Source organism: Erythrolamprus reginae, chromosome 8, assembly GCF_031021105.1.
Source record: "Erythrolamprus reginae isolate rEryReg1 chromosome 8, rEryReg1.hap1, whole genome shotgun sequence".
NCBI classification, from domain to species: Eukaryota; Metazoa; Chordata; class Lepidosauria; order Squamata; family Dipsadidae; genus Erythrolamprus; species Erythrolamprus reginae.
In genome coordinates this window covers 28,053,029-28,077,582 of record NC_091957.1, presented here as the reverse complement: position 1 = coordinate 28,077,582, position 24,554 = coordinate 28,053,029, and the positions used below count along the sequence as shown (strand labels likewise).

Below are 24,554 nucleotides of genomic sequence, written 5' to 3'. Positions count from 1 at the left end.
GTTGAAGCTGAAGTATATTCATTGACAGGCAGGACATTGTGGCAGATGATTTTCTGAACTACATTGAGGTCAGATCAAAGGCGGCAAAGTTTTTAGGCTATCTAAGCCCAAAATTTCAAGTCTGGGGGAATAAGGTATTTTGTTGCGAGTACCCAAATGGACATCTGCACACTTCGTAAGGCAGTTGCTTTTCAGGGCTCTCTCCCCACCCTACACTCTCCTACTTTAGACAAGAAACCCAAGTCTCCATTTCTACAAAACATTTATTGATGTTCGTGACAATCAGATTTGGCCCCCGTGATAAAATGTTTCTCCATGACTGGAGGAACAACAGCACTTGAATATTCGAAAGACTGAATGTTGAATTAAAGGGTTCTCTATAATATTTAGACAGCATGGAAAACGGAGCAGATTTTTTTTTGCAGGGGATAGAAAGGAGATTTTTTCCCAGATATTCTGAACAGTTTTCCAGATGTTGAATAGTTCGATATCAAGGACCGTATCATCTATTGACCTCTAGAGGAAGGTGATAATCTCAGCTTCTTCGTCTCCTCCAGGGACCTGAAACAGATTTTTTTTTCAAAAAAAGGGAAGACAGCAAGGATTCACAGTTTTAGACCCACAAATCCCATTTTCTGCTCGTCAGAAGCTCTCCCAGAATATAGAGGGGAAAAACAGCTACAAGAGTGCAAAATCCTTTCCTGCAAAAGAGCCCATTGTGTGAGCCGCTTCAACGTGGAAGGGAACAACACTGAGTGAGATGCCCTCCCACTTTGGAAAGCAGAAGCAGAATTCGACAGGTAGTGTGGAGGCCTTGAAGGACATTTAGACTAGCCCTAGCAAGAACCTTGTGCAGAAATTGTCTAGATTTCTCCTACAATGACCTCGTTCCTTTCCCCACAACTTAAACTAAATTGGAAACCAAATGTTCAGAAGGTGAATTCTTATTTGTCACTTTCTGGATTATAGGAATGCTTTAGAACAGTGATGGTGAACTTTTTTTTCTCGGGTGCCAAAAGAGCATGGACATGTGCTATCATGCATGCACGAGTGCCCACACCCACAATTCAATGCTTGGGGAGGCGAAAACAGCTTCCTCCACCTTCCGGAGGCCCTCTGGAGGCAGAAACAGCCCATTTCCCAACTTCTGGTGGGCCCAGTAGGCAGTTTCACCCTCCCCAGGCTCCAGAGGCTTCCCTAAAGCCAGGGGAGGGTAAAAATGCCCTCCCCATACCCCCGGAGGCTCTCTGGAAGCAAAAAATGCCCTTCTATAGCCTCTGTGTGAGCCAAAAATCAGCTGCCAAGCGCACCCATGCATGTTGGAGCTGAGCTAGGTCAATGGCTAATGTGCCAGCAGATACGGCTCTGCGTGCCAAATGTAGCACCTGTGCCATAGGTTCGTCATCACTGTCCTAGAATATTTAGTCACCCTCTTCTGCTTTTGTGGGGGAGGGGTAAAGTCATACAAACACAGCACACATTATGCCCCAGGTGTTTTTAATTCTCGCCTTTAGAACTTGGGGCTATTTCGGTGGTGGGTTTATACCAGTTCGCACTGGTTCGGGCGAACTGGTAACAGGAGCTTCCCCCCATACACTCAAATGTCATCATGGACATTCGGCACCCCAGACACACTCCCGGTTCTAAACTGGTAGCAAAAGGTAAATGAAACCCACCACCAGGTGGTTTTCCCTGATGGTTCATTTCTTCCTTTCGATTCATTTTACAAAATTGGTGAACAAAAACACGACTGGTGGCTGAGTTTTTTCAAGACCCCTTTCATCCCACCAATCAGTAGTGGGTACGGTAGAGGACAGCGCACCAGTAGTATACAATGTGCTGCATGAGCAGCTTCTGTTCTCTTACATGTGTGAGTGTGCATCCCAGTGTAATTTTGCTTTATGCTTAGGCGCCGAAGCAAAATTCCACGAGGGGACACGTGCACGTATGAGATTTCAGCGATGTTTTGCTTCTATGGATATGCGGAAACAAAAAAAATTGCCGAAATTTTCCACGCATGCCTATCCCCTGGCAAGATTTCAGTGCATTTTTGCTCTCTGGTCATGCGCAGAAGCAAAACAATGTGTGGAACGCACACATGCACAAGAGAATCGAAGCCACACGTTAGTGCTGGTAATGGCAATCCGCCCCTGCCACCAACCGCAAGCAAAAGTTGATCCAATCAACTTAAAATCTCACCCAACGTAGGGAGAGAAAGCAGTTTTTTTTATTTGGGCGGGGGGGATCTTAATTTAGGGCATGGGAATCACGGGAAGCAGAATGAAGGGGTTAGGTATTATGCAACTGTGCAGCTGTTGGAAATTTTACTACCCCAGGGTGGTTGGTTTCTGAGTGCTTCTCTTGCGTGACTTTTAAAAGGGATTCCAAATCCAGAGCTGGCCTGTGTATGATGCCTGAACATCCCTATATAGGAAACTCATAAAAGGGACCTACGGGGTTTGTAGGGCTTGCAGCCGAGTCCCGTCTGGGTCCCAATCCGATCGAGCCTGATTCCAAAGCACCCAGAGAAGTACCTCCTGGATGCCACCAGGAATTTCCTCCATTGTGCCTGAGAGAGGGAATCTTGGAGTTTGGGCAGGGTGGAAGGGAGGACCTCGCCGTCTTCCAGGTCAGGATAGTCACCGTCTTCATTTGAGCCACCGGCTTCGTAGTCAGGATGTAACAGATCTTCCTCCTCCTGCCGGATCTTTTCTCGCAACCGATCAAGGAGGTGCTAAAAATGGTAGCGGGTGAAATGAAGATGGGGACATTCTTAAAATTGAGATTGATCTCTCTCTCTCTCTCTTCCCTCCCTCTCTCTCCCCCTCCCTCCTTCTCCCTCCCTCTCTCTTTCTCTCCTTTTTCCTTTTCCTCCCTCTCTCCTTCTTTTTCACCCTCTCTCTCCCCCTCTTTCTCTCTTTCTCTCCCTTCCCCATTCTCATTCCCTCCCTCCCACTCTCTCTCCTTTTCCCTTTCCCTCCCTCTCTCTACTCTCTCCCTCTCTTTCTCTCTCCCTCTCTCTTTCTTTCCCTTCCTCTCCCTCTCTTTCCCTCCCTCTCTCTTTCTCTCTCCCTTCCCCTCTGTCTCTTTCCCTCCCTCCCTCTTTCTCTCCTTTTCTCTTTTCTTCTCTCTCCCTCTCCCTCCCTCTCTCCTTCTCTTTCCCTCCTCCTTCCTTTCCCTCTCTCTCCCTCTCTCTTCCTCTCTCTTTCTCTCCCTCCCTCTCCCTCTCTTTCCCTCCCTCCTTCTCTCCCCCTCTCTCTCCCTTCTCCACTGTCTCTTCCCCTCCCACTCTCTTTCTCTCCTTTTCTTTTCCTCCCTATGTCTTCTCTCTCCCTCTCCTCCCTCCCTCTCTTTCTCTCCTTTTCTCTTTCCCTCCCTCTTTCTTCTCTTCTTCTCTCTTTCTCAATGTTTCTTTCTCTCCCTCCCTCTCCCTCTCTTTCCCTCCCTCTCCCTCTTTCTTTATCTCCCTCCCTCTCTCTTTTGTTGCTTGAGCTGTTTCCAAATTATAGTAACTGAATGAAATTGCAGTCCTCATGGTTCTAGTTTGTTTGTCAAACAGAAAGTGGCAGAAATCTGCCTTACACACAAGAGGATCTACATTCATGGTTGGTAGATGCCCTGCCTCAAGATCCGGAGATCTCCTTTGCTGCAACCAGATTTTCAACATGCTGGAGATCTTTGATTGACAAAGTCCTCCATTTTATTTCTGCATTTATTTATATTCCCTATTCCTTAACCATCCAAGAGTGGTCCTCCCAGAAGACACATCCCTCCATCTTCTCCTTACCTGTAGAACTTGGAAATCTTGGCCGGAGGGACTCCATGTCACTGGATGAGTGCAGACTGTCCCAGCCAGGAGAAACCCTGTGAGCAAAAGGAAGGAATAAGTCAGAAGTGGGCAGCCCATCTTGCCTGCTGCGTCTCAAGGCTTTGGTGATGTTTGTGGCACAGTAAGCAAGCAAGGGGCTTCATTTTATAAAGGCTCTCGGAAGGAACTTTCTCTCTGCTTCAAGCCGGCTCAGCTCGGGTGACAAAGGCCATGGATCTTGATAAGGAAACTGGTTCCAACTAGCCCAGCTAGCAGCAGAGAGTTTAGGCTAAGCTACCTTTGATTTTCACCCGCCCTCCTCCTCCTCATCCAGGAAAGCAATTAGGGTGATGTTGTTGAGCTGCCAAGCACATGGCTGGCATTAAACCTTGCATCCCAGGATCAGGAGATGGGTCTCGCTTCCCCCTGCCAACCATCAAAGAAACACACATGCATGTAACAGGGGTGACACATAGATTTATGAAGCGTTCCACATTTTTTCATATATGGTGTACTTGCCCAAAGCAAAAAAAATTGGGAGGGGGGAATAAAAACACATTTATTTTTAATTTATTTATTTTGTCAAGTACATATTGGTAGTTTACAAAGACATCCAGTTTGAGAAAATGATAAAAGAACAATATCAAAGCCCTGCTCCCACGTCACATTTTTGCAAAGAATGGGCCCATTTTTCACAAAAATGGGGTGCAGAGAGAGTTTGGGAGGCCTGCAGAGTGCTCCTGGGGGCTGGGGGAAGGCAAAACCACCCCCATTTGTGTGTAAAAATGGACAAAAAATGGGGAGAGATAGAGAGATGTATCTATCTTTTATCTTTATCTTATCTATCTATCTTATCTCTATTTCTATCTTATCTCTCTGTATGTCTATTATCTCTTTATATCTCTATCAATCGATTGATCAATCAATCTAATAATAATAATAATAATAATAATAATAATAATAATAATTTATTGGATTTGTATGCCGCCCCTCTCCGTAGACTCGGGGCGGCTAACAACAATGATAAAAACAGCATGTGACAATCCAATAATAAAACAACTAAAAACCCTTATTATAAAACCAAACATACATACAGACATACCATGCATAACTTGTAATGGCCTAGGGAGAAGGAATATCTCAACTCCCCCATGCCTGGTGGTATAAATGAGTCTTGAGTAGTTTACGAAAGACAGGGAGGGTGGGGGCAATTCTAATCTCTGGGGGGAGTTGGTTCCAGAGGGACAGGGCCACCACAGAGAAGGCTCTTCCCTTGGGGCCCACCAAACGACATTGTTTAGTCGACAGGACCCAGAGAAGGCCAACTGTGTGGGACCTTATCGGTCGCTGGGATTCATGCGGTAGCAGGCGGTTCCAGAGGTAGTCTGGTCCAAAGCCATGTAGGACTTATATCTCTCTATATGTCTGTCTGTCTGTCTGTCTATCTATCTATCTATCTATCTATCTATCTATCTATCTATCTATCTATCTATCTATCTATCTATCTTATCTCTCTCTCTCTCCCTCCCTCCCTCTATCTTATATCTATCTACCGTATATCTCTCTGTCCATCTCTCTCTCTCAATCTCTATCTTATCACTCTCTATGTCTCTATTCTCTATATCTCTATATCTGTCTGTCTGTCTGTTTGTCTATCTATCTCTATCTTATCTCTCTCCGTGTGTCTCTATTATCTCTTTATATTTCTCTATGTCTCTCTATCCGTCTATTTATCTATCTTGTCTGTCTGTCTATCTATCTATCCATCCATCCATCCATCCATCCATCTATCTATCTATTTATCCATCCATCCATCCATCCATCCATCTATCATTCTATCTTCTCTCTCTCTCTCTATTTTATATATCTCTCTGTCTATCTATTATCTATCGATCGATCTATCCATCCATCTATCATCTATCTATTATCTATCTAATTATCAGAGAGAGAGAGAAAGAGAGAGAGAACAGCAGAAGTCAAATGGAAACAATAAAGGCAAAGAGTGCCTTTTGGCACAGAAAGAGTTTGTGCAGGTACCTTGGAGGCCTTTCGTCAGGCTTCCAGCTTCCCTCTGCCTAACCTAATATCTGAAAATTTCTTGTTTTGAAAAAAACCAGGCAGAATGACTGAGGCCTGCAACGATTCTCATGAATTCAAAATTGGTGTGTGTGTGTGTGTGTGTGTGTTTGGAGGCTTCTATGAATCCAGCTGTTCTTTCTGGGTTCCCGTTGTCCTTCTGGTGGGGGGGGGGGAAGAGAGGCCCTCCCCACTTCCTTCTATCTGTGTTCACAGAGGCTCCGTTCTCTGTCATCTCCAGACTGGTCAAGCTTCAAAGGGCATGCTCATTATTTATATGCTAATGGAATAAACACCGAGCTAGCCAGGGAGATTATTTTAATTAAGAGAGGGCCTTTTATGTGCAGGAAAAAATTACTTCTCCATGTGTCTCCGCCGCCCTTTTTGTGCTAATTGAGTTTTCTGCAAAGGTTTTCATCCCCACGTCTGCCCCTCCCCCAGGGTGAAATGGGGCCAGGTGTGCAGACGGGGGTTCCTACTACTGGTACACTGTGCGCACAGCTCCACATCTCTGGGAAGAATGTGCGCGTGTCAAAGCAAGATTTTGTTTCTGCGCATGTGCAGGAAGCAACATCTTGTGAGGGGACGTGCCCACTTGTACAAGATTTGGGTGATTTTTTAAACTTTCGTGCACATGCAGAAGCAAAAATTTTTGCTGAAATCTCGTGTGCATGTCCCCTCGCAATATTTTGCTTACTGCGCTTGCGCAGAAGCAAAACCTTGCTCAGATGCACCCGCGCGCATGCCAGACAGCTCAATTTTTGCTACTGGTGAGATGTCATCAACCAAACCTGCAGGAACTCGCTACTGCAGGTGTGGCTGTGTAGGATGCTTTGAAAGTCTAGAAGAAGTGAGCGAGTGGGAAAATAAATTTGTATCTCAGTTGACTGAGTTTCACGTTTAATGAATAAAAGATTGAATAATGATTGATAATTAATAATTAATAATTGATGAAATTATTGTTATAAGCCACCCTGAGTCAGTTGAGAATGGCGGCATAGAAATACTACTACTACTACTACTACTACTACTACTACTACTACTACTACAAATAATAATAATAATAATCCAGAGCATGATACCATGGTCTTTCAAGACTGAAGGATGCCAGTGCAATAATAATAATAGAAACATCAAAATGTAGAAACAGAAACATAGAAGATTGACAGCAGAAAAAGACCTCGTGGTCCATCTAGTCTGCCCTTATACTATTTCCTATATTTTATCTTAGGATGGATCTATGTTTATCCCAGGCATGCTTAAATTCAGTGACTGTGGATTTCCCAACCACGTCTGCTGGAAGTTTGTTCCAAGCATCTACTACTCTTTCAGTAAAATAATATTTTCTCATGTTGCTTCTGATCTTTTCCCCAACTAACCTCAGATTGTGTCCCCTTGTTCTTGTGTTCGCTTTCCTATTAAAAACACTTCCCTCCTGAACCTTATTTAACCCTTTAACATATTTAAATGTTTCGATCATGTCCCTCCTTTTTAATAATAATAATAACAACAGCAACAATAATAACATTGATAATTGACAATTGACAATTGATAATTATTAAAATTATTTTAAAAAACATTAATGCCACCACCACCACTGATTGTTTTGGTTTAAATTGAGAAGCCAAAAGAGGTTCTGGAAACTGTAACTGAACAAATTACAAAAATCCAACATACAGTTTTATCTGACCATCACAAGTATGAGGTGGTTAGGATGTATATACAATCGCAATTGAAAAGTACACCACAAGCAAGAGGAGAGCGTCTCAAAGAACAAACGCCGAGGTACAAATTAGCACGACTTGTTCCCCTGACCCCACCCCAGAGTCATTTCACACAACTACATTTTCACAGGTTATTCCTCCTTCTCTAATTTACCCTGAAGTTAGGCCATTCAGAAGAGTTGACATATCCGTTCAGTCTCTGTATGGGCTCCTTCCCACACAGACACACACACAGACACACACACCTCAATTCTGTTTCATAAATCGAGCTGTTGTGTTTTATTCCTAAGAGATGCTTTGGGAGAGGCCCGAAAAGTTGCAGCTAGCATGCTGAAGGATCCCTCCATCCTTTGTTCGAATGAGCACAGAGGAAGGCTACCCAACCACACCGAACCATCTTTCCAAAGACTCAACATGCGTGTGTGAATGAATCCTTCTGGATCAGGCACGTGGACGGGGGTAGAAATGTCAGCAGAGGGACTGACTTGATGTGATGAGGGGGGCCTTGGGAAGATGCCGCTGGTGTGGTCTCAGCTGGAAAGCCTATGCAAGGAAAAGAGAAAAAAAAGACAGATAGTGTCAAAGATTATACTATCCTAGGTCAGAGGTAGGCAAACTTGGCTCTTCTATGACTTGTGGACTTCAACTCCCAAAATTCCTGAGCCAATCATGCTAGCTCAGAAAATCTGGGAGTGGAAGTCCATATGTCATAGAAGAGCCAACTTTGACTACCCCTGTCCTAGGTAATATTCCATCTAAGGTAAAATGATTGTGAATATGCAAAGCAGTTATACTGCTGAGTCATAGTGTTTAAGCTGCAACCTGATTTGGATAGAACAATATAAGAAACAATACAGCTTTGCAGTGGGTGTGGTTGTTCTGGTTGTTGTGGTTGGTTGGTTGGTTAGTGTTGTGGTTAGTCTTGTGGGTGGATTGGTTTATTGTAGTGATGCGCAGCCATTATCCTCAACTTTTTTTACTTTTATTACTTATGATGGTGTTGGCTTTATTGTTGGGTTGCCGCTGCACTCTTGTTTAAGCCAGGTCAGTGGAACGGGGTTTCTGACCTGAGTGACTGCCAGTCTGAGGCTGGATGGGCTGGAGGGCTTTCCGCTCATCCTAATGAATTGCCAGCATGTACCTCTTTTTAAAAAGTTTTTTAAAAGTTGAGTTTAAACTTTAAAAAGTTGTTTAAAAAACCTCAAATGACGTTTCCAGCCAGGAACTCACCTGCTCACTTGGAGCTCAGCATCCCAGCCCGCTGAAGGCTCCGATGCGGTCCATCTTGGTCCTGAAGCAACCCCGCGAAGGCCCCTTTCTGTTGCTGGGCTGGTGCCTCCTGGCGTAACTGAGCAGGTCTCTCAAAAGCTGCTGGAAATCAACCGGGTGGTCCTTCCCATGACTCCTGGCCCAAGGGAAGACCATGTCTGGCTGGTCTAGGGCTCTGGTCATCAGGGATTCCTCCTGTCCCCGGTCCATCTCCTCTGCATCCAGGGGGGGCACCAGGTCTTCCTCCAACATTGTCGATAAGCTCTGCAAGGGAGGAGGAGAAGAGGAAGAAGAAGAGGAGGAAGGAGAGGAGGAGAAGAAAAGGGGAGGAAGAAGGGAAAGAAAAGAGGAAGAGGAGAAGACAAAGGAAGGAGACCAGGAGGAGGAGGAGAAGAGGAAGAGAAAAAGGGAAAGAGGAAAAGAAAATGAAGGAGAGGAGGAAGAAGAAGAAAAGAAGGAAAAAGGAAGGAAAAAGAGAAGGAAAAGAGGAAGGGGAGGAAGAAGAGAAGACAAAGAAGGGAGATGAGGAGGAGGACACGAAAAAGAAAAGAGGAAGAAGAGGAAAAGAAGAGGAAGGAGAGGAAGAAGAAGAAAAAAGGGAGGAAGAGAAGAAGGAAAAGGGGAAGAAGAGGAGGCAAAAGAAGGAGATGAGGAGGAGGAAAAGAAGATGAAGGAGAGGGGGAAGAAGAGAAGAAGGAAAAGGGGAGGAAGATGAGAAGGACAAGAAGAAGAGAAGACAAGGAAAGACAAAGAAGAGAGGAGGAGGAAAAGAGAAAGAGGAAAAGAGGAGGAAGAAGAGCAGGAGAGAAAGAAAAAGGGGAGGAGAAAAAAGGAAAAGGAAGGAGGAAGAGAAGGCGGAGGAGGTGGAGAAGGAAAAGAAGAGGAAGGGAAGGGAAGGAGAAAAGAAGAGGACGAGGAGAGAAGATGTGATTTCCTCTCTGCAAGCTGAGGAGCTGGCTAGCCTCCCAGCAGCAAGAGCTAGGGGTTCCATCCCAGGGGGGCAGTCCCCTCCATCCACATGGGGTGCCTTCCTTTCGGGGGACAGCGGCGGGCTGCTGCCTGGACAGAGGGGGGAATGCAGTGAGGTAGCAAAAATGGAGCTCCACCCCAGAGCATGTTGAAAGAAATTGCAAGGAATCCTGCATAAGCCACGGCCACAGTGTGGTAGTAAAAATTTGGATAGCCCTTCACCGGGTGGGAGAGCAAGCAGGCAAAGCCTAGCTGACTGGCAGCAACCCACCCCTTTACTCTAAAGGGAGCCACTCGATCCTCGAGCCACTTGATCCTCGAGCCACTCGATCCTCGGAGCCTGCAGAAATCCACCAGGTGCAGCGTCCTTCTTACCTGGATCTCCGCCAAAGGCATGGCTCTCACTTGACTGAAAAGAAGCAGAAGCAGAAGACAACCTGAGCAGGAAACCTGGCCGGACATCCTTTTGGAGCCGTTTCTGGTGCCTGGAATTTCCCCCTCCTCTCCACCAGGTGCTCAGGTGTGCCAGCCTGCTTCTCTCAGCTGCTTTTATAGCCCCTTGGAGCCCTCCCAAGCCCCCAGGAAAGACTCAGGGATTGGTTTAGGTCCAGCTCATCCTTTGTTGGAGGAAACTGAGGAATCTGAGCTTCAGGGGGTAATTTGCATACTCCTGGTGCATGCTGGGAAGAAGCTAAAAGCTCACCGCGAGGCAAAAGAACACCGGGTTTGCTGACCAGGGAAGCAGAGGAACTCACCACCCAGGACTCTGAGCTTCAGGGGGTAATTTGCATACTCCTGGTGCATGCTGGGAAGAAGCTAAAAGCTCACCGCGAGGCAAAAGAACACCGGGTTTGTTGACCAGGGAAGCAGAGGAAATCACCAACCCAGCAATAAGAGCAGACATGTCACCTCTGCACTCTCCCGCACCCACCCTGCAACCTACCACACACATAAAGAACAACACAGAGAGTGAGAGAGAAGACACACCAACCATGCACACAGAAGTCACTCCCCGAACAAGCATAGATGAAGACGGAACTGAATCCATGGTGTGCTGCAGTTTGTGCTAAATGTACTCACTCCTCCCCTCGAACCTCCAAAACTTTACCTGCAACAAATGCAAACTCATCCAGCTACTTGAGGAAAAAATCGAAAACCTAGAGAAAAACCTAACAACCCTGAAGCACCAACATCACAACGAGAAAATCCATCGGACTCCCAACAAAACCAACACCCCAGAGGAGCTAAGCCGAATCCACGCCCCAGAAGCAGTAAATAGCTGGACACACATCACCCTAAGACGAAAAAACAAGCCTCCACCAACTCCAACCCTCCTCCTCCCAACCCCACTGCCTACAAGCAACAAATATTCAGTACTCTCGGAACAAGAAAACCTGCCAACATCTGACAAAGAACCACCAAGAACCAAGCACAACACAACTCCACCAAAAGCCTCAACAACAGAAGCTAACCTCCCTCACCCCAAGCCAGCCAAAAAGAAAAGGAGAGTACTGGTAATTGGAGACTCAATCCTCAGGGGAACTGAGCCTCCCATCTGCAGACCAGACAACCAATCTAGAGAGGTGTGCTGCCTCCCTGGAGCTAAAATCTCTGACATAACTGAAAACCTCACCAAAATACTCAAACCCACGGACTACTACCCACTATTGGTGATTCATGCGGGAACCAACGACACAGGGAAAGACATGAACCAAATTATGAAAGACTATGACCACTTGGGCAACACAATCAGAAAAACAGGTGCTCAGGTTGTTTTTTCTTCCATCCTCCCCACTAGAGGACGACACCCCGCCAGAGAATGCAAAATCCCGCAGATAAATCACTGGCTTAAAGGATGGTGTCGCCATAAGAACTTTGGCTTCCTCGACCATGGCCTGCACTATCTCCAAGAAGGGCTTCTAGCAAGCAACGGGCTACACCTCACTAGAGCGGGGAAGAACCTCCTAGGCAACCGACTAGCCCAACTCATCAGGGGGGCTTTAAACTAGCTCTGACAGGGGAGGGTGACCAAACTATACGACAAAACACTGAACAAAACAAGGAAGGGGAACGGGACAAGCCTACAAACAAACCTGAGATTAAAAAAATTCTACCTGCAAACAAACACAAACATCTAAAATGCCTGTACACGAACGCACAAAGCTTGGGAAACAAACAGGATGAACTGGAATTATTATTACACGAGGGCCAATACGATCTAATTGGAATCACAGAAACCTGGTGGGACGAAACACACGCCTGGAACACACAGATAATGGGTTACAACCTCTTCAAGAAGAACAGGTCAAACAAGAAAGGAGGAGGTGTTGCACTATACATCAAAGACCACTACACTGCCACAGAACTACATCCAACCAAAGATGATAACCCCCTAGAAATCATATGGGTCAACATAAAAGAAAAAAAGAGCAACACCACAATTGGAGTATACTACAGACCACCCAATCAAACAGACACAATGGACGACTTCTTCACATGCCAACTAACAGACATATGCAACAAACACAGCACGACAATAATGGGGGACTTCAACTACCCAGACATCAACTGGAAAACTAACTCAGCACCAAGCGGAAAGTCTGCCAAATTTCTTTCCAGTCTAGCTGACAACTTTCTAACCCAAAAAGTTGAAACAGGAACCAGAGGGAATGCTATATTAGACCTAATACTAACAAACAGGGAAGAAACAATAGAGGGAACAGAAGAAGAAGGGAAACTGGGAGAGACCGACCATGTCATCCTCAAATTCAACATAGTGCAATCACTAGCTACTATACCCAACACCGCTACAGTCCCAGACTTCAGAAAAGCGGACTTTAACAAGCTCAGAGCGAACCTTGAACAATGCCCCTGGAACGAACTCTTAGAAGGAAAAACCACTCAGGAAGCCTGGGTGATCCTAAAAAACAGCATCATAGACGCCCAAAACAACGCAATCCCCATGAAAAGGAAAAACAGGAAAACCAAAACTAAACCTGCATGGCTAAACAAAGCCCTCACAGATGACATAAAAGGAAAAAAAGCTAAGTACAAACAATGGAAAGAAGGACTCATAACCAAAGCGGAATATCAGCAAACAGCCAGTTCCTGCAAACAAAAAATAAAAACAGCAAAGGCACAATATGAACAACACCTTGCAGCGGAAGTCAAAGAGAACAAAAAAAGATTCTTCCAACACATCAACAATAAGAAGAAAATCAAAGAAACAATCGTCACACTAAAAACCGAAGAGGGTAGAGAAATCACAGACAGCAATAACCAAGCACAGCTACTCAACGCCTACTTTGCAACAGTCTTCACACAAAAGGGAACCTCCCTCCAACCAATCTGCAATTTAACTGCAACAAACTGCCCCAGAACCGAACTCAACATAGACAAAAGCACAGTGAGGGACTACCTGAGGGAACTCAACGAATACAAATCACCAGGGCCAGACGGACTTCACCCCAAAGTCCTAAAAGAATTGGCAGACACCATAGCGGAACCACGCCTCCTCATCTACCAAATATCCTGGATCACTGGAGACCTACCGGAAGACTGGAAGCGAGCTGACGTAGTCCCCATCCACAAAAAAGGCAAAAAGACCGACCCAGGTAACTACAGACCAATCAGTCTGACCTCTATACCTGGAAAAATACTGGAGAAAATAATCAAAAAACAACTTACCCACTTCCTAGAAACAAACAAGATCATATCCAATAGCCAGCACAGATTCATCAGAAACAAATCATGCCAAACCAATCTCATATCATTTTTCAACACCATAACCAAGTCAGTTGACCAACGCAACTCAGTGGACCTCATATACTTGGACTTCAGTAAGGCTTTCGATAAAGTCGACCACAATCTCCTAATCCACAAACTAGAAAAAAATGGAGTAGATTACTACACATGTAGATGGATAAACAGTTGGCTGACCAACCGCACCCAACGAGTTGTCCTCAACGGCACCAAATCCACATGGAAAAAAGTAGACAGTGGAGTACCACAGGGCTCTGTCCTGGGTCCTGTACTCTTTAACATCTTCATCAACGACCTGGACAAGGGAATAAAAGGGGACCTAATAAAATTTGCTGATGACACCAAGCTGACGGGGGTAGCCAACACCCTTGAGGACCGGCTCAGAGTACAAGAAGACCTAGACAGACTATCACAGTGGGCCCATACCAACAAAATGAGGTTCAACACCGACAAATGCAGAGTCCTCCACCTCGGCAAAAAGAACCCTAGACATACATACAGCTTGGGAGATACCCCACTCAGCAGTAGTGACTGCGAAAGAGATCTTGGAGTCTTGGTGGACAATCAACTAAACATGAGTCAGCAATGTGCAGCAGCAGCCAAAAAAGCCAACTCAATCCTAAGCTGCATCAACAGAGGAATACGCTCCAAGACCAGGGAAGTACTAATACCACTCTACTATGCCCTGGTCAGACCCCACCTGGAGTACTGCATCCAATTCTGGTCACCTCACTACAAAAAAGACATCGAAACTCTGGAGAAGGTGCAAAAAAGAGCAACCAAAATGATTAGGGGACTCGAAACCAAGACTTACGAAGAGAGATTGAGAGAACTGGGCATGGACAGCCTAGAAAAAAGAAGGTCTAGAGGGGACATGATAGCAGTTTACAGATACTTGAGGGGTTGCCATGGTGAGGAGGGAGTCTCTTTATTCCCCAGGGCACCAGAGGGCCGGACGAGGAACAATGGTTGGAAGCTGACCAAGGAGAGATTCAACCTGGAAATAAGGAAGAACTTCCTGACGGTCAGAGCGATCAACCAATGGAACTGCCTGCCAGGGGAGGTGGTGAACTCCCCAACTCTGGACACCTTCAAGAGGAGATTGGACTTCCATTTGGCTGGGGTGCTGTAGGGTTTCCTGCTCAGGCAGGGGGTTGGACTCGATGACCTAACAGTCCCTTTCAACTCTATTAATAAACAAATAAATAAAAACGAAGCTCAGCATCTCTGCTCTCCCTCCCTTCCTCCCTTCCTTCTTTCCTTCTGACTTATTTACTTCTTCCCTACCATCTTTCTTCTTTCTTTCTTTCTTTCTTTTTCTTTCTTTCTTTCTTTTATCTTCCTTCCTACCAACCATCTTCCTTCCTTCCTTCTTTCCTTCAGACTTCTTTACTTTCTTCCTACCATCTTTCTTTTTTCTTTCTTTCTTTTCTTTCATCTTCCTTCCTACCAACCATCTTCCTTCCTTCCTTCCTTCCATCCATCCATCCATCCAGCCTCCTTCCATCTTTCCTTCTCACTTCTTTACTTCCTTCCTACCATCTTTGTTTCTTTCTTTTTCCTTCCTTCCTTCCTTCCCCCTCCCTCCCTCCTCCCTCCCTCCCTCCCTCCCTCCCTACTTACTTACTTACTTATTTACTTAGGATATAAGAACATAAGAAGAGCCATGCTGAATCAGGCCAAAGCCCATCAAATCCAGCATTCTGTGTCACACAGTGGCCCACCAATTGTACATGGAGATCTTGAGCAGAAAGAGAAGGCAAAACCCTCCCTTTCCCTTGACCCCCAACAAATTGTACCCAAGGGAACCCTGCCTGCCTCAATCAACATAGAGGCGGCACTTGGACATCTGTTCCCTTCCTTCCTTCCTTCCTTCCTTCCTTCCTTCCTTCCTTCCTTCCTTCCTTCCTTCCTTCCTCCTTCCTTCCTTCCTTCCTTCCTTCCTTCCTTCCTTCCTTCCTTCCCCTTGGGTGGGGTGGGAATGGAGATTTTGCAGTATTCTTCCCCTGCCACTCCCACCAAGCCACATCCACAGAACCGGTGGTAAAAAAAATTGGATTTCACTCCCTGGACTGACCCTCCTCTTCTTTGTGGCAGCCCCTCAAACACTGGAACACTGTTGTGGCTAGTTTTATTTTTGGACAGACAGAAGTGTGAAATTTGGGGACCCCTGCAAACTTGGGTTCCTCTCTCCTTGCAAGGCAGGTCAAAGCCAGGCAAGCTTGAGAGTTGGTTTATCTTTCTTTCGAAAGTCTGAGTCTATTTGGGAAGCTGACAATCTGAGTGTGATGAAAGGAGGGAGTCTCTTTTCCCCTCTTCCCCCCCTCCCAGGATGAAGCATCTTGAAGCTGCATTGCCCTAGCACAGTTTGGGGTCTCCCCTAATGGCTCCCCAGTGGATGGCTTAGTGAGGTACCTCTGCCTGGCTGTCCAATTAGAAACCGTCCATTAATTTTTCAGGAGGTCCGGGCGGAAATGCCGTGAACAAAGCAGTCGTTTTCATAAATGTTGACGCTTATAAGCCAGCTTGGAAGAGAGTGGGGGGGAGGGAGGGAAGAGAGGAAGGGAGAGAAAGAGAAAGGGAAGGAGAGAGATGGAGAGAGAAAGAGAAAGAGAAAGAGGGAGGGAGAGAAAGAGGCTGGGAAGAGAAAGGAAGCGAGAGAAAGAGAGGGAGTGAGGAAGGGAAAAGGGAGGGAGGAGGGAGAGAAAGAGGGGGGAGGAAGAGAAAGGGAGGGAGAGAAAGAGGAGGGAGGAAGGAGGAAAGGAAGGGAAAGAGGGAGGGAGGAGAGAAACAGGGAGAGAGAGAGAGAAAGGGAGAGAAAGAAGGGGAGGGAGAGAGAGGGAGGAAAAGCCAAATAAATTAAGGCTTCACTTAAACCAATGTTTCCCAACCTTGGCAATGTGAAGATATTTGGACTTCAACTCCCAGAATTCCCCAGCCAGCGAATTCTGGCTGGCGAGTTATGAGACTTTGGCCTGCTATTTCACCCCAACCACGCTGATAAGCCACATGAGTTTTTTCAGCGAAAACGTGCCAAATATTGCAAACCATCGTCCTGGCGGAGAATTGTGTGTGTGTGTGAAATGTTTACTTCTTCCTAGGGAGGGGGCGTAAGAAAATAATTGAGAAGCCACTGTGCTAAACTAAGCAGGACACAAGCAATTGTAGGAGACGCAATGGATCAATAATTTCCTTCTTGGCTTTGGGTGGTTGGTTCTTTCTATAAATAACAGAAGAGCAGAAGGCTGGCTCGGCCGGATAACTTGGCGGGAGGCCCTGCATTTCGTTCTGTGCCAGTGGTTCAGATAGATTGCCCTGGCACCTGGAGGTCCCTCTACTAATGAATCTCCCGGCTCTTCTGTTTTCGTTGGAGATTTAACATTTCCATCAGGGAGACAGTGGAGATTAACCTTCACCTTTCAATCCAGGGCCTCTTTCTAATTCTGCCTTGAACCTATCCGGACCCAGCTGGTCCTGCCAATCATTAGGCCCATAGTGGCATGGACCCTGCCCCCCACCCCCAAAGTTTGTCCTTTGTAAATGTTAAGAGGCGCAGAAGGTCTGCCTCGGCCGAGTAAATCAGGTCATTCGGGGAATTAATGGGTGCTGAATGTGCAATGTTTGCCATTGTATTATCATTGTCGTCATGTAAATTGTGGCCTTTGGGGTGTTGATTGGAACTGTAACCCCAAAGGAGAGAGTTGGGAGGTGTGTGGTTTCTGCTGAAAAAATAATACAAAATAGAATAGAATTCTTTATTGGGCACGCAAGGAATTTGGCATTGGTGCAGATGCTCTCAGTTTATATAAAAGAAAAGATGCATTTGTCAAGAATCATGAGATACAACACTTCATGGTTGTCACAGGGTACAAATAAACAATTAGGAAACCATCAATATAAATATAAATCATAAATCATAAAGATACAAGCAATCAAGTTACAGTCACACCATCATAAGTGGGAGGAGATGGATAATAGGAATGATGAGAAAAAACTAGTAGTAATAGTATTTATATATTTATTTTATTTACTTTGTCCAATATACAAGGTTATAGAGGATATGCCCATAGTAAAATATACCAAAGAAAGAAGAGAAAAGAAGATATAGGAATAACATAGAGATACGGAATTCTGTGACACAGAATGCTGGACTCGATGGGCTTTGGCCTGATTCAGCATGGCTCTTCTTATGTTCTTATATATCAATGAAAGGATAGAGGAAAAGATATAGGGATAGAAGAAAAGATATATGTGATATAGGAGAGGCAATAGGACAGAGGACGGAAGGCACACTAGTGCACTTATTCACGCCCCTTACTGACCTCTTAGGAATCTGGAGATGTCAACCATGGATAGTCTAAGGGTAAAATGTTGGGGGTTAGGAGAAGACACTACGGAGTCCAGTAAAAAGTTCCATGCTTCGACAACTCAATTACTAAAGTTGTATTTTTTACAATCAAGTTTGGAGCGGTTAATATTAAGTTTGAATCTGTTGTGTGCTCTTGTGTTGTTGTGGTTGAAGATGAAGTAGTCATTGATAGGCAGGACGTTACAGCATATGATTTTGTGGGCAATATTTAGATAACGTTTAAGGCATCGTAGTTCTAAGCTTTCGAGACCCAGGATTGTAAGTCTAGTTTCATAGGGTATTCTGTTTCGAGTAGAGGAGTGAAGGGCTCTTCTGGTGAAGTATCTTTGGACAATTTTGAGGGTGTTAATGTCCAAGATGTGGTATGGGTTCCAAACAGATGAGCTGTATTCAAGGATGGGTCTGGTGAAAGTTTTGTAAGCTTTGGTAAGTAGTGTGAGATTGCTGGAGCAGAAGCAGACTTAGTAAATAGTTTGACAGTGTTGAGTTACAGTACTTGGTACAGTATTGACAGTATTTGTTTAGCAGAGTGATGGCATTTGGGAAAAAGCTGTCCTTGTGTCTAGTTGTCTGGGTGTGCGGTGCTCTATAGTGACATTTTGAGGGTAGGAGTTGAAACAGTTTATGTCCAGGATGCGAGGAATCAGTAAATATTTTCATGCCCCTCTTTTTGACTTGTGCAGTATACAGGTCCTCAATAGAAGGCATGTTGGCAGCAATTGTTTTTTCTGCAATTCTGATTACCCTCTGAAGTTTGCAAAGTCTTCCACTTAACTTTGGCCAGCTGATTTCCCAGGAATGGACCACAACGGAGATATGCATGTCTTAAATTGTAATGGCTCTGATGGAAGAATATGCAAATGCTTCAGCAGGTGCTGATGGGGAGGCAGCCCTTCCCCACACCTGCCTTTCCACAGAAACCCAGCCCCCAAACCCGCCTCCACCACTCCAAATCCCATTTGCCAAAATCTTCTTTTATTGAAAAAGAGGATGGGTGACCTAGTCAGAGGATTTCCCCCCAATTAATTAAAAAAAAACACTTCCTGGATGTAGCTTGTGTGCTGCATGCCTGGAGCTGCCTGTGTGTATGTGTGTGTGTGTGTTTTGGTGTGTTTAGATGTCAGAACATTGACTTGTCAACACTGCTAATTAGAAGCCGGAGTTTTGAAATCTCACACTTTAGAGGCTCTTGATAAGCCGTCCTCGGGGCTGCAGGCTTGGAGTCTGAGCGAGGGTAGCCGATAAATCTAGCTGTCATCCCATTGCTCGCACTTCTGCAGTTTGATGTTCCCCCCCCCCAACACACACTCCCTGTTGCCCCCTCCTCTTATTTCCAGGCAGACGCTGCTGCCATCAAATTTGGAGAGCTATCAGCTTAAAAGGGGTGGTGGTCCGGTGTTGGCTTCCCATCCTGGAGATTGTGCAACTGGCAACTTCAGATCTCAACCAGTTAAATGCTCTGTCTTAAACATTGATAAAAAGAATCAGAATACCAAATACAGTGGTACCTCTACCTAAGAATGCCTCTACTTAAGAACTTTTCTAGATAAGAACCGGGTGTTCAAGATTTTTTTGCCTCTTCTTAAGAAACATTTTCTACTTAAGAACCCGAGCCCAGAAAACTTTTCCAGGAAATTTTACAGTGGCACGAAGGTCTGGCCAGTTTCCTACCATTCCCCCTTTAATCCCAGGCATCTTGGGCTTTTCTGAGCTGCCAGAGGAGCCTTTCGGTGGCGCTTAGGGAGGCTTTGGCAGTCCAGAACGAACGAAGCATTTTCCTTTCTCTGGGTGCTTGGAGAGAGAATAAACCTCTGCCAGCACCCAGAGAAAAAAAACATTCCCTTCGCTCTGGGCAGCGACTGTCCTCCTCCTCTTCTTCCTCCTCCTCCTCAAACCCAAATTCCGAGCTTTTATTTCTTTCCTAATGGGTTTGCATGCATTATTTGCTTTTACATTGATTCCTATGGGAAAAATTGCTTCTACTTACAAACATTTCTACTTAAGAACCTGGTCACGGAACAAATTAAGTTTTTAAGTAGAGGTACCACTGTATATACTTGGAGGAAATGAACTTGTAGACGACTCTCACTCTGTCAAAGACCTTGGAGTACTCATATCCAAGGATCTAAGTCCTAGAGCACACTGTAACAACATTGTCAAAAAGCATTAAGAGATTTGGTTGAGATTTGAATTTGCCAGTTGGTCAAGGTCCTTTTGAAGGGTAGTAGCGTTGTCGGTGGTATTAAATAGTTTAACATCATCAGCAAAGAGAACACAGTTGCTTGTAATATTGTCACAGAGATTGTTTATGTAGAGTATAAAGAGAGTAGGTCCTAAAACACTGCCCCAAGGGACACCACTGTTAACTGGAAAAGGATTAGATATAGCACTACCTATTTTGACCACTTGTCTGTTAGACAGGAACACTGATATCCAGTCATGCAGTGGTCCAGAGATGCCATAAGATTTTAGTTTCAGAAGAAGTTTGTTATGAACTACTGAGTCAAAGAAAATCCCTCCTTATTTCTAGGTTGAATCTCTCTTTGTTCAGTTTCCATCCATTATTCCTTGTCTGGCCTTCAGGGGCTTTGGAGAATAGCTTGACCTCCTCCTCTCTTTGGCAGCCCTTCAAATATTGAAAGACTGCTATCATGTCTCCCCTCTTCCTTCTCTTTGCTAGACTAGCCAGGCCCAGTTCCCACAACCTTTATTCATATGTTTTAGCCTCCAGTCCCCTAATCATCTTTATTGCTGTTCTTTGCTCTCTTTCTAGAGTCTCAACAACATTTTTTTTATTGTATAGTGCTCCAAACTGGAGGCAGTACTCTAGGTGTGGTTTTACTAAGACCTTATAGAGTAGTATTAGTACCTCCCTTGATCTTGATTGAATCCCTCTGTTAATGCAACTTAGGATTTTTGAAAGTGTGTTTCTCCATTTTCTTGGCTGTGCAGAACTGCCTACAGCTATGTAGAGGAGGAAGCGACAACATTTTGTCCCCCCTGGTTTTGATGCTAGCCAACTTCTTCCCCAAAGCATCCACAGGTTTTCTCAAGTTTTCAGTTCCTTCTTCAAATGCCTGGCATGGTTGGCTGTTGGCTGCAAAGAGGCTTGTCTGGTGATCTCACACACACACACACACACACAAACACACACCAGGGATAACAATGCATTCCAATTGGGTGTTGACGTGTGAGAATGTGGGGAAGTCTCTGACTTAACACCCCCTCATCCTGAAAAAGCTGGGGAGTGGGCCGAGTCCTGTGGTTTGCACCAAGAATGGAGATGCAACCTGGCCTGGGAGGGTTTAATATTGAGGTATCTCATGCAGCTGAGTTCGGCTCTTTGCTGGCAGGAAACTGAGGGGACTCTGCGTATTTCTCAATATATTTAAATATGATTTTTATTTTTATTTTGTTTTTAAAAATTGAAGGCTGCCTCCAAACTTTAGGGAGGAAAATAAACAAAACAGTTTGGCCTACTAAGGTCTGCAAACTTGGCTACTTTAAGACATGTGGACTTCAACTCCCAATATTCCTCAGCCTATTCAGTCCACATGTGTTGATCCCCAGAACAGAATTCTGTGAGTGGAAGTACACAAGTCTTAAATTTACCAATTCCCAGAATGGAATTCTGGAGTTGAAGTCCACTAGTTTTAAAGTTACCAATTCCCAGAACGGAATTCTGCGAGTTGAAGTACACAAGTTTTAAAGTTACCAATTCCCAGAACGGAATTCTGCGAGTTGAAGTCCATAAGTTTTAAAGTTACCAATTTCCAGAATGGAATTCTGGAGTTGAAGTCCACTAGTTTTAAAGTTACCAATTCCCAGAATGGAATTCTGCGAGTTGAAGTCCACAAGTTTTAAAGTTACCAATTCCCAGAACGGAATTCTGCGAGTTGAAGTCCACAAGTTTTAAAGTTACCAATTCCCAGAACGGAATTCTGTGAGTTGAAGTCCACAAGTTTTAAAGTTACCAATTCCCAGAATGGAATTCTGGAGTTGAAGTCCACTAGTTTTAAAGTTACCAATTCCCAGAACGGAATTCTGCGAGTTGAAATCCACAAGTTTTAAAGTTACCAATTCCCAGAATGGAATTCTGGAGTTGAAGTCCACTAGTTTTAAAGTTACCAATTCCCAGAATGGAATTCTGGAGTTGAAGTCCACTAGTTTTAAAGTTACCAATTCCCAGAATGGAATTCTGGAGTTGAAGTCCACTAGTTTTAAAGTTACCAATTCCCAGAATGGAATTCTGGAGTTGAAGTCCACTAGTTTTAAAGTTACCAATTCCCAGAATGGAATTCTGGAGTTGAAGTCCACTAGTTTTAAAGTTACCAATTCCCAGAACGGAATTCTGCGAGTTGAAATCCACAAGTTTTAAAGTTACCAATTCCCAGAATGGAATTCTGGAGTTGAAGTCCACTAGTTTTAAAGTTACCAATTCCCAGAATGGAATTCTGGAGTTGAAGTCCACAAGTTTTAAAGTTACCAATTCCCAGAATGGAATTCTGGAGTTGAAGTCCACTAGTTTTAAAGTTACCAATTCCCAGAACGGAATTCTGCGAGTTGAAATCCACAAGTTTTAAAGTTACCAATTCCCAGAATGGAATTCTGGAGTTGAAGTCCACTAGTTTTAAAGTTACCAATTCCCAGAATGGAATTCTGCGAGTTGAAGTACACAAGTTTTAAAGTTACCAATTCCCAGAACGGAATTCTGCGAGTTGAAGTCCATAAGTTTTAAAGTTACCAATTTCCAGAATGGAATTCTGGAGTTGAAGTCCACTAGTTTTAAAGTTACCAATTCCCAGAATGGAATTCTGCGAGTTGAAGTCCACAAGTTTTAAAGTTACCAATTCCCAGAACGGAATTCTGCGAGTTGAAGTCCACAAGTTTTAAAGTTACCAATTCCCAGAACGGAATTCTGTGAGTTGAAGTCCACAAGTTTTAAAGTTACCAATTCCCAGAATGGAATTCTGGAGTTGAAGTCCACTAGTTTTAAAGTTACCAATTCCCAGAACGGAATTCTGTGAGTTGAAGTCCACAAGTTTTAAAGTTACCAATTCCCAGAATGGAATTCTGGAGTTGAAGTCCACTAGTTTTAAAGTTACCAATTCCCAGAACGGAATTCTGCGAGTTGAAATCCACAAGTTTTAAAGTTACCAATTCCCAGAATGGAATTCTGGAGTTGAAGTCCACTAGTTTTAAAGTTACCAATTCCCAGAATGGAATTCTGAAGTTGAAGTCCACTAGTTTTAAAGTTACCAATTCCCAGAATGGAATTCTGGAGTTGAAGTCCACTAGTTTTAAAGTTACCAATTCCCAGAATGGAATTCTGGAGTTGAAGTCCACTAGTTTTAAAGTTACCAATTCCCACAACGGAATTCTGCGAGTTGAAATCCACAAGTTTTAAAGTTACCAATTCCCAGAATGGAATTCTGGAGTTGAAGTCCACTAGTTTTAAAGTTACCAATTCCCAGAACGGAATTCTGTGAGTTGAAGTCCACAAGTTTTAAAGTTACCAATTCCCAGAATGGAATTCTGGAGTTGAAGTCCACTAGTTTTAAAGTTACCAATTCCCAGAATGGAATTCTGGAGTTGAAGTCCACTAGTTTTAAAGTTACCAATTCCCAGAATGGAATTCTGGAGTTGAAGTCCACTAGTTTTAAAGTTACCAATTCCCAGAATGGAATTCTGGAGTTGAAGTCCACTAGTTTTAAAGTTACCAATTCCCAGAATGGAATTCTGGAGTTGAAGTGCACTAGTTTTAAAGTTACCAATTCCCAGAACGGAATTCTGCGAGCTGAAGTCCACAAGTTTTAAAGTTACCAAGGAAGGAAGGAAGGAAGGAAGGAAGGAAGGAAGGAAGGAAGGAAGGAAGGAAGGAAGGAAGGAAGGAAAAGATTCCTCTTTATACAAGGAAAGGGGATTTAGGAAATGACTCTCTCTACTCTTGAAGATGGAGTTTGCATTCATGAGCCAGTCTCTAGACTGTAATTCTCACTGTTATTCTCTTTGTTGAGCTTTACAGGATTTTTGCTTTGGGTTTTTAAACCCCGTGCCCTAGCTGAATTCTACCCTGGTGGCCTGGATTATGACTGCCCTGAGGATGCCAGCGGCCTTCTGACGCATAGATTTTACCACCCACCTGTGACCTAGCAGGCGCCTCCCTACTGGAGTCCGGGGCATTTCTGTACATCTCCGTAATCATTTCGGTTCCTCAATGCTTTCCTTCCCTTCCCTCCTGGGCAAAATAATGCTGGAGGGGTGTGCTAGGTTGGCGTTTCCACTCACCCGCCAGCCAACTTTCCCAGCTATCTCGCTGGCTCTTACTATCTGCCTTGAACTAAGAGCTTGTCCAGTTGACGTGCCAACCTCACACCTTTGCCGCCTGCTAGTACACAGTAGTTTGATTGCATTCCAACTCCTTGTCTCATTTCTTCTATTCCTTCCCTCCCACCCTCTTTAGCTGTCCCTATAGGCCCATAACAATTCTGTCAGGGGCCATATAAGCACTTCCTGGGGCACATTCCTGACCAATGAGAGTTCCCTTTTCACAACTGTTTTGGGGTGGGGATGTCTC

General features: G+C 44.6%; 3 protein-coding genes across 4 annotated transcripts in view; 1 reads left to right on the top strand and 2 right to left on the bottom strand.

The window, feature by feature from the left end:
* CLCN6 (chloride voltage-gated channel 6) overlaps window positions 1-24,554 on the top strand; it is a 164,519-nt gene that overhangs the window by 108,258 nt on the left and 31,707 nt on the right. The gene's annotated exons all lie outside the window — the stretch shown is intronic.
* On the bottom strand, window positions 521-3,907 carry LOC139170775 (natriuretic peptides A-like). Its single transcript, XM_070758282.1, has 3 exons — window positions 3,788-3,907; window positions 2,455-2,734; window positions 521-561 (listed from the first exon to the last, which is right to left on the bottom strand). The coding sequence occupies exons 1-3, from the start codon at window positions 3,905-3,907 to the stop codon at window positions 536-538; spliced, it is 426 nt and encodes a 141-aa protein (XP_070614383.1). The 3' UTR covers window positions 521-535.
* LOC139170774 (C-type natriuretic peptide 1-like) lies at window positions 8,854-10,308 on the bottom strand. The gene is made up of 2 exons (XM_070758280.1): window positions 10,222-10,308; window positions 8,854-9,141 (listed from the first exon to the last, which is right to left on the bottom strand). Exons 1-2 carry the CDS (start codon window positions 10,306-10,308, stop codon window positions 8,854-8,856), a joined length of 375 nt encoding a protein of 124 aa, XP_070614381.1.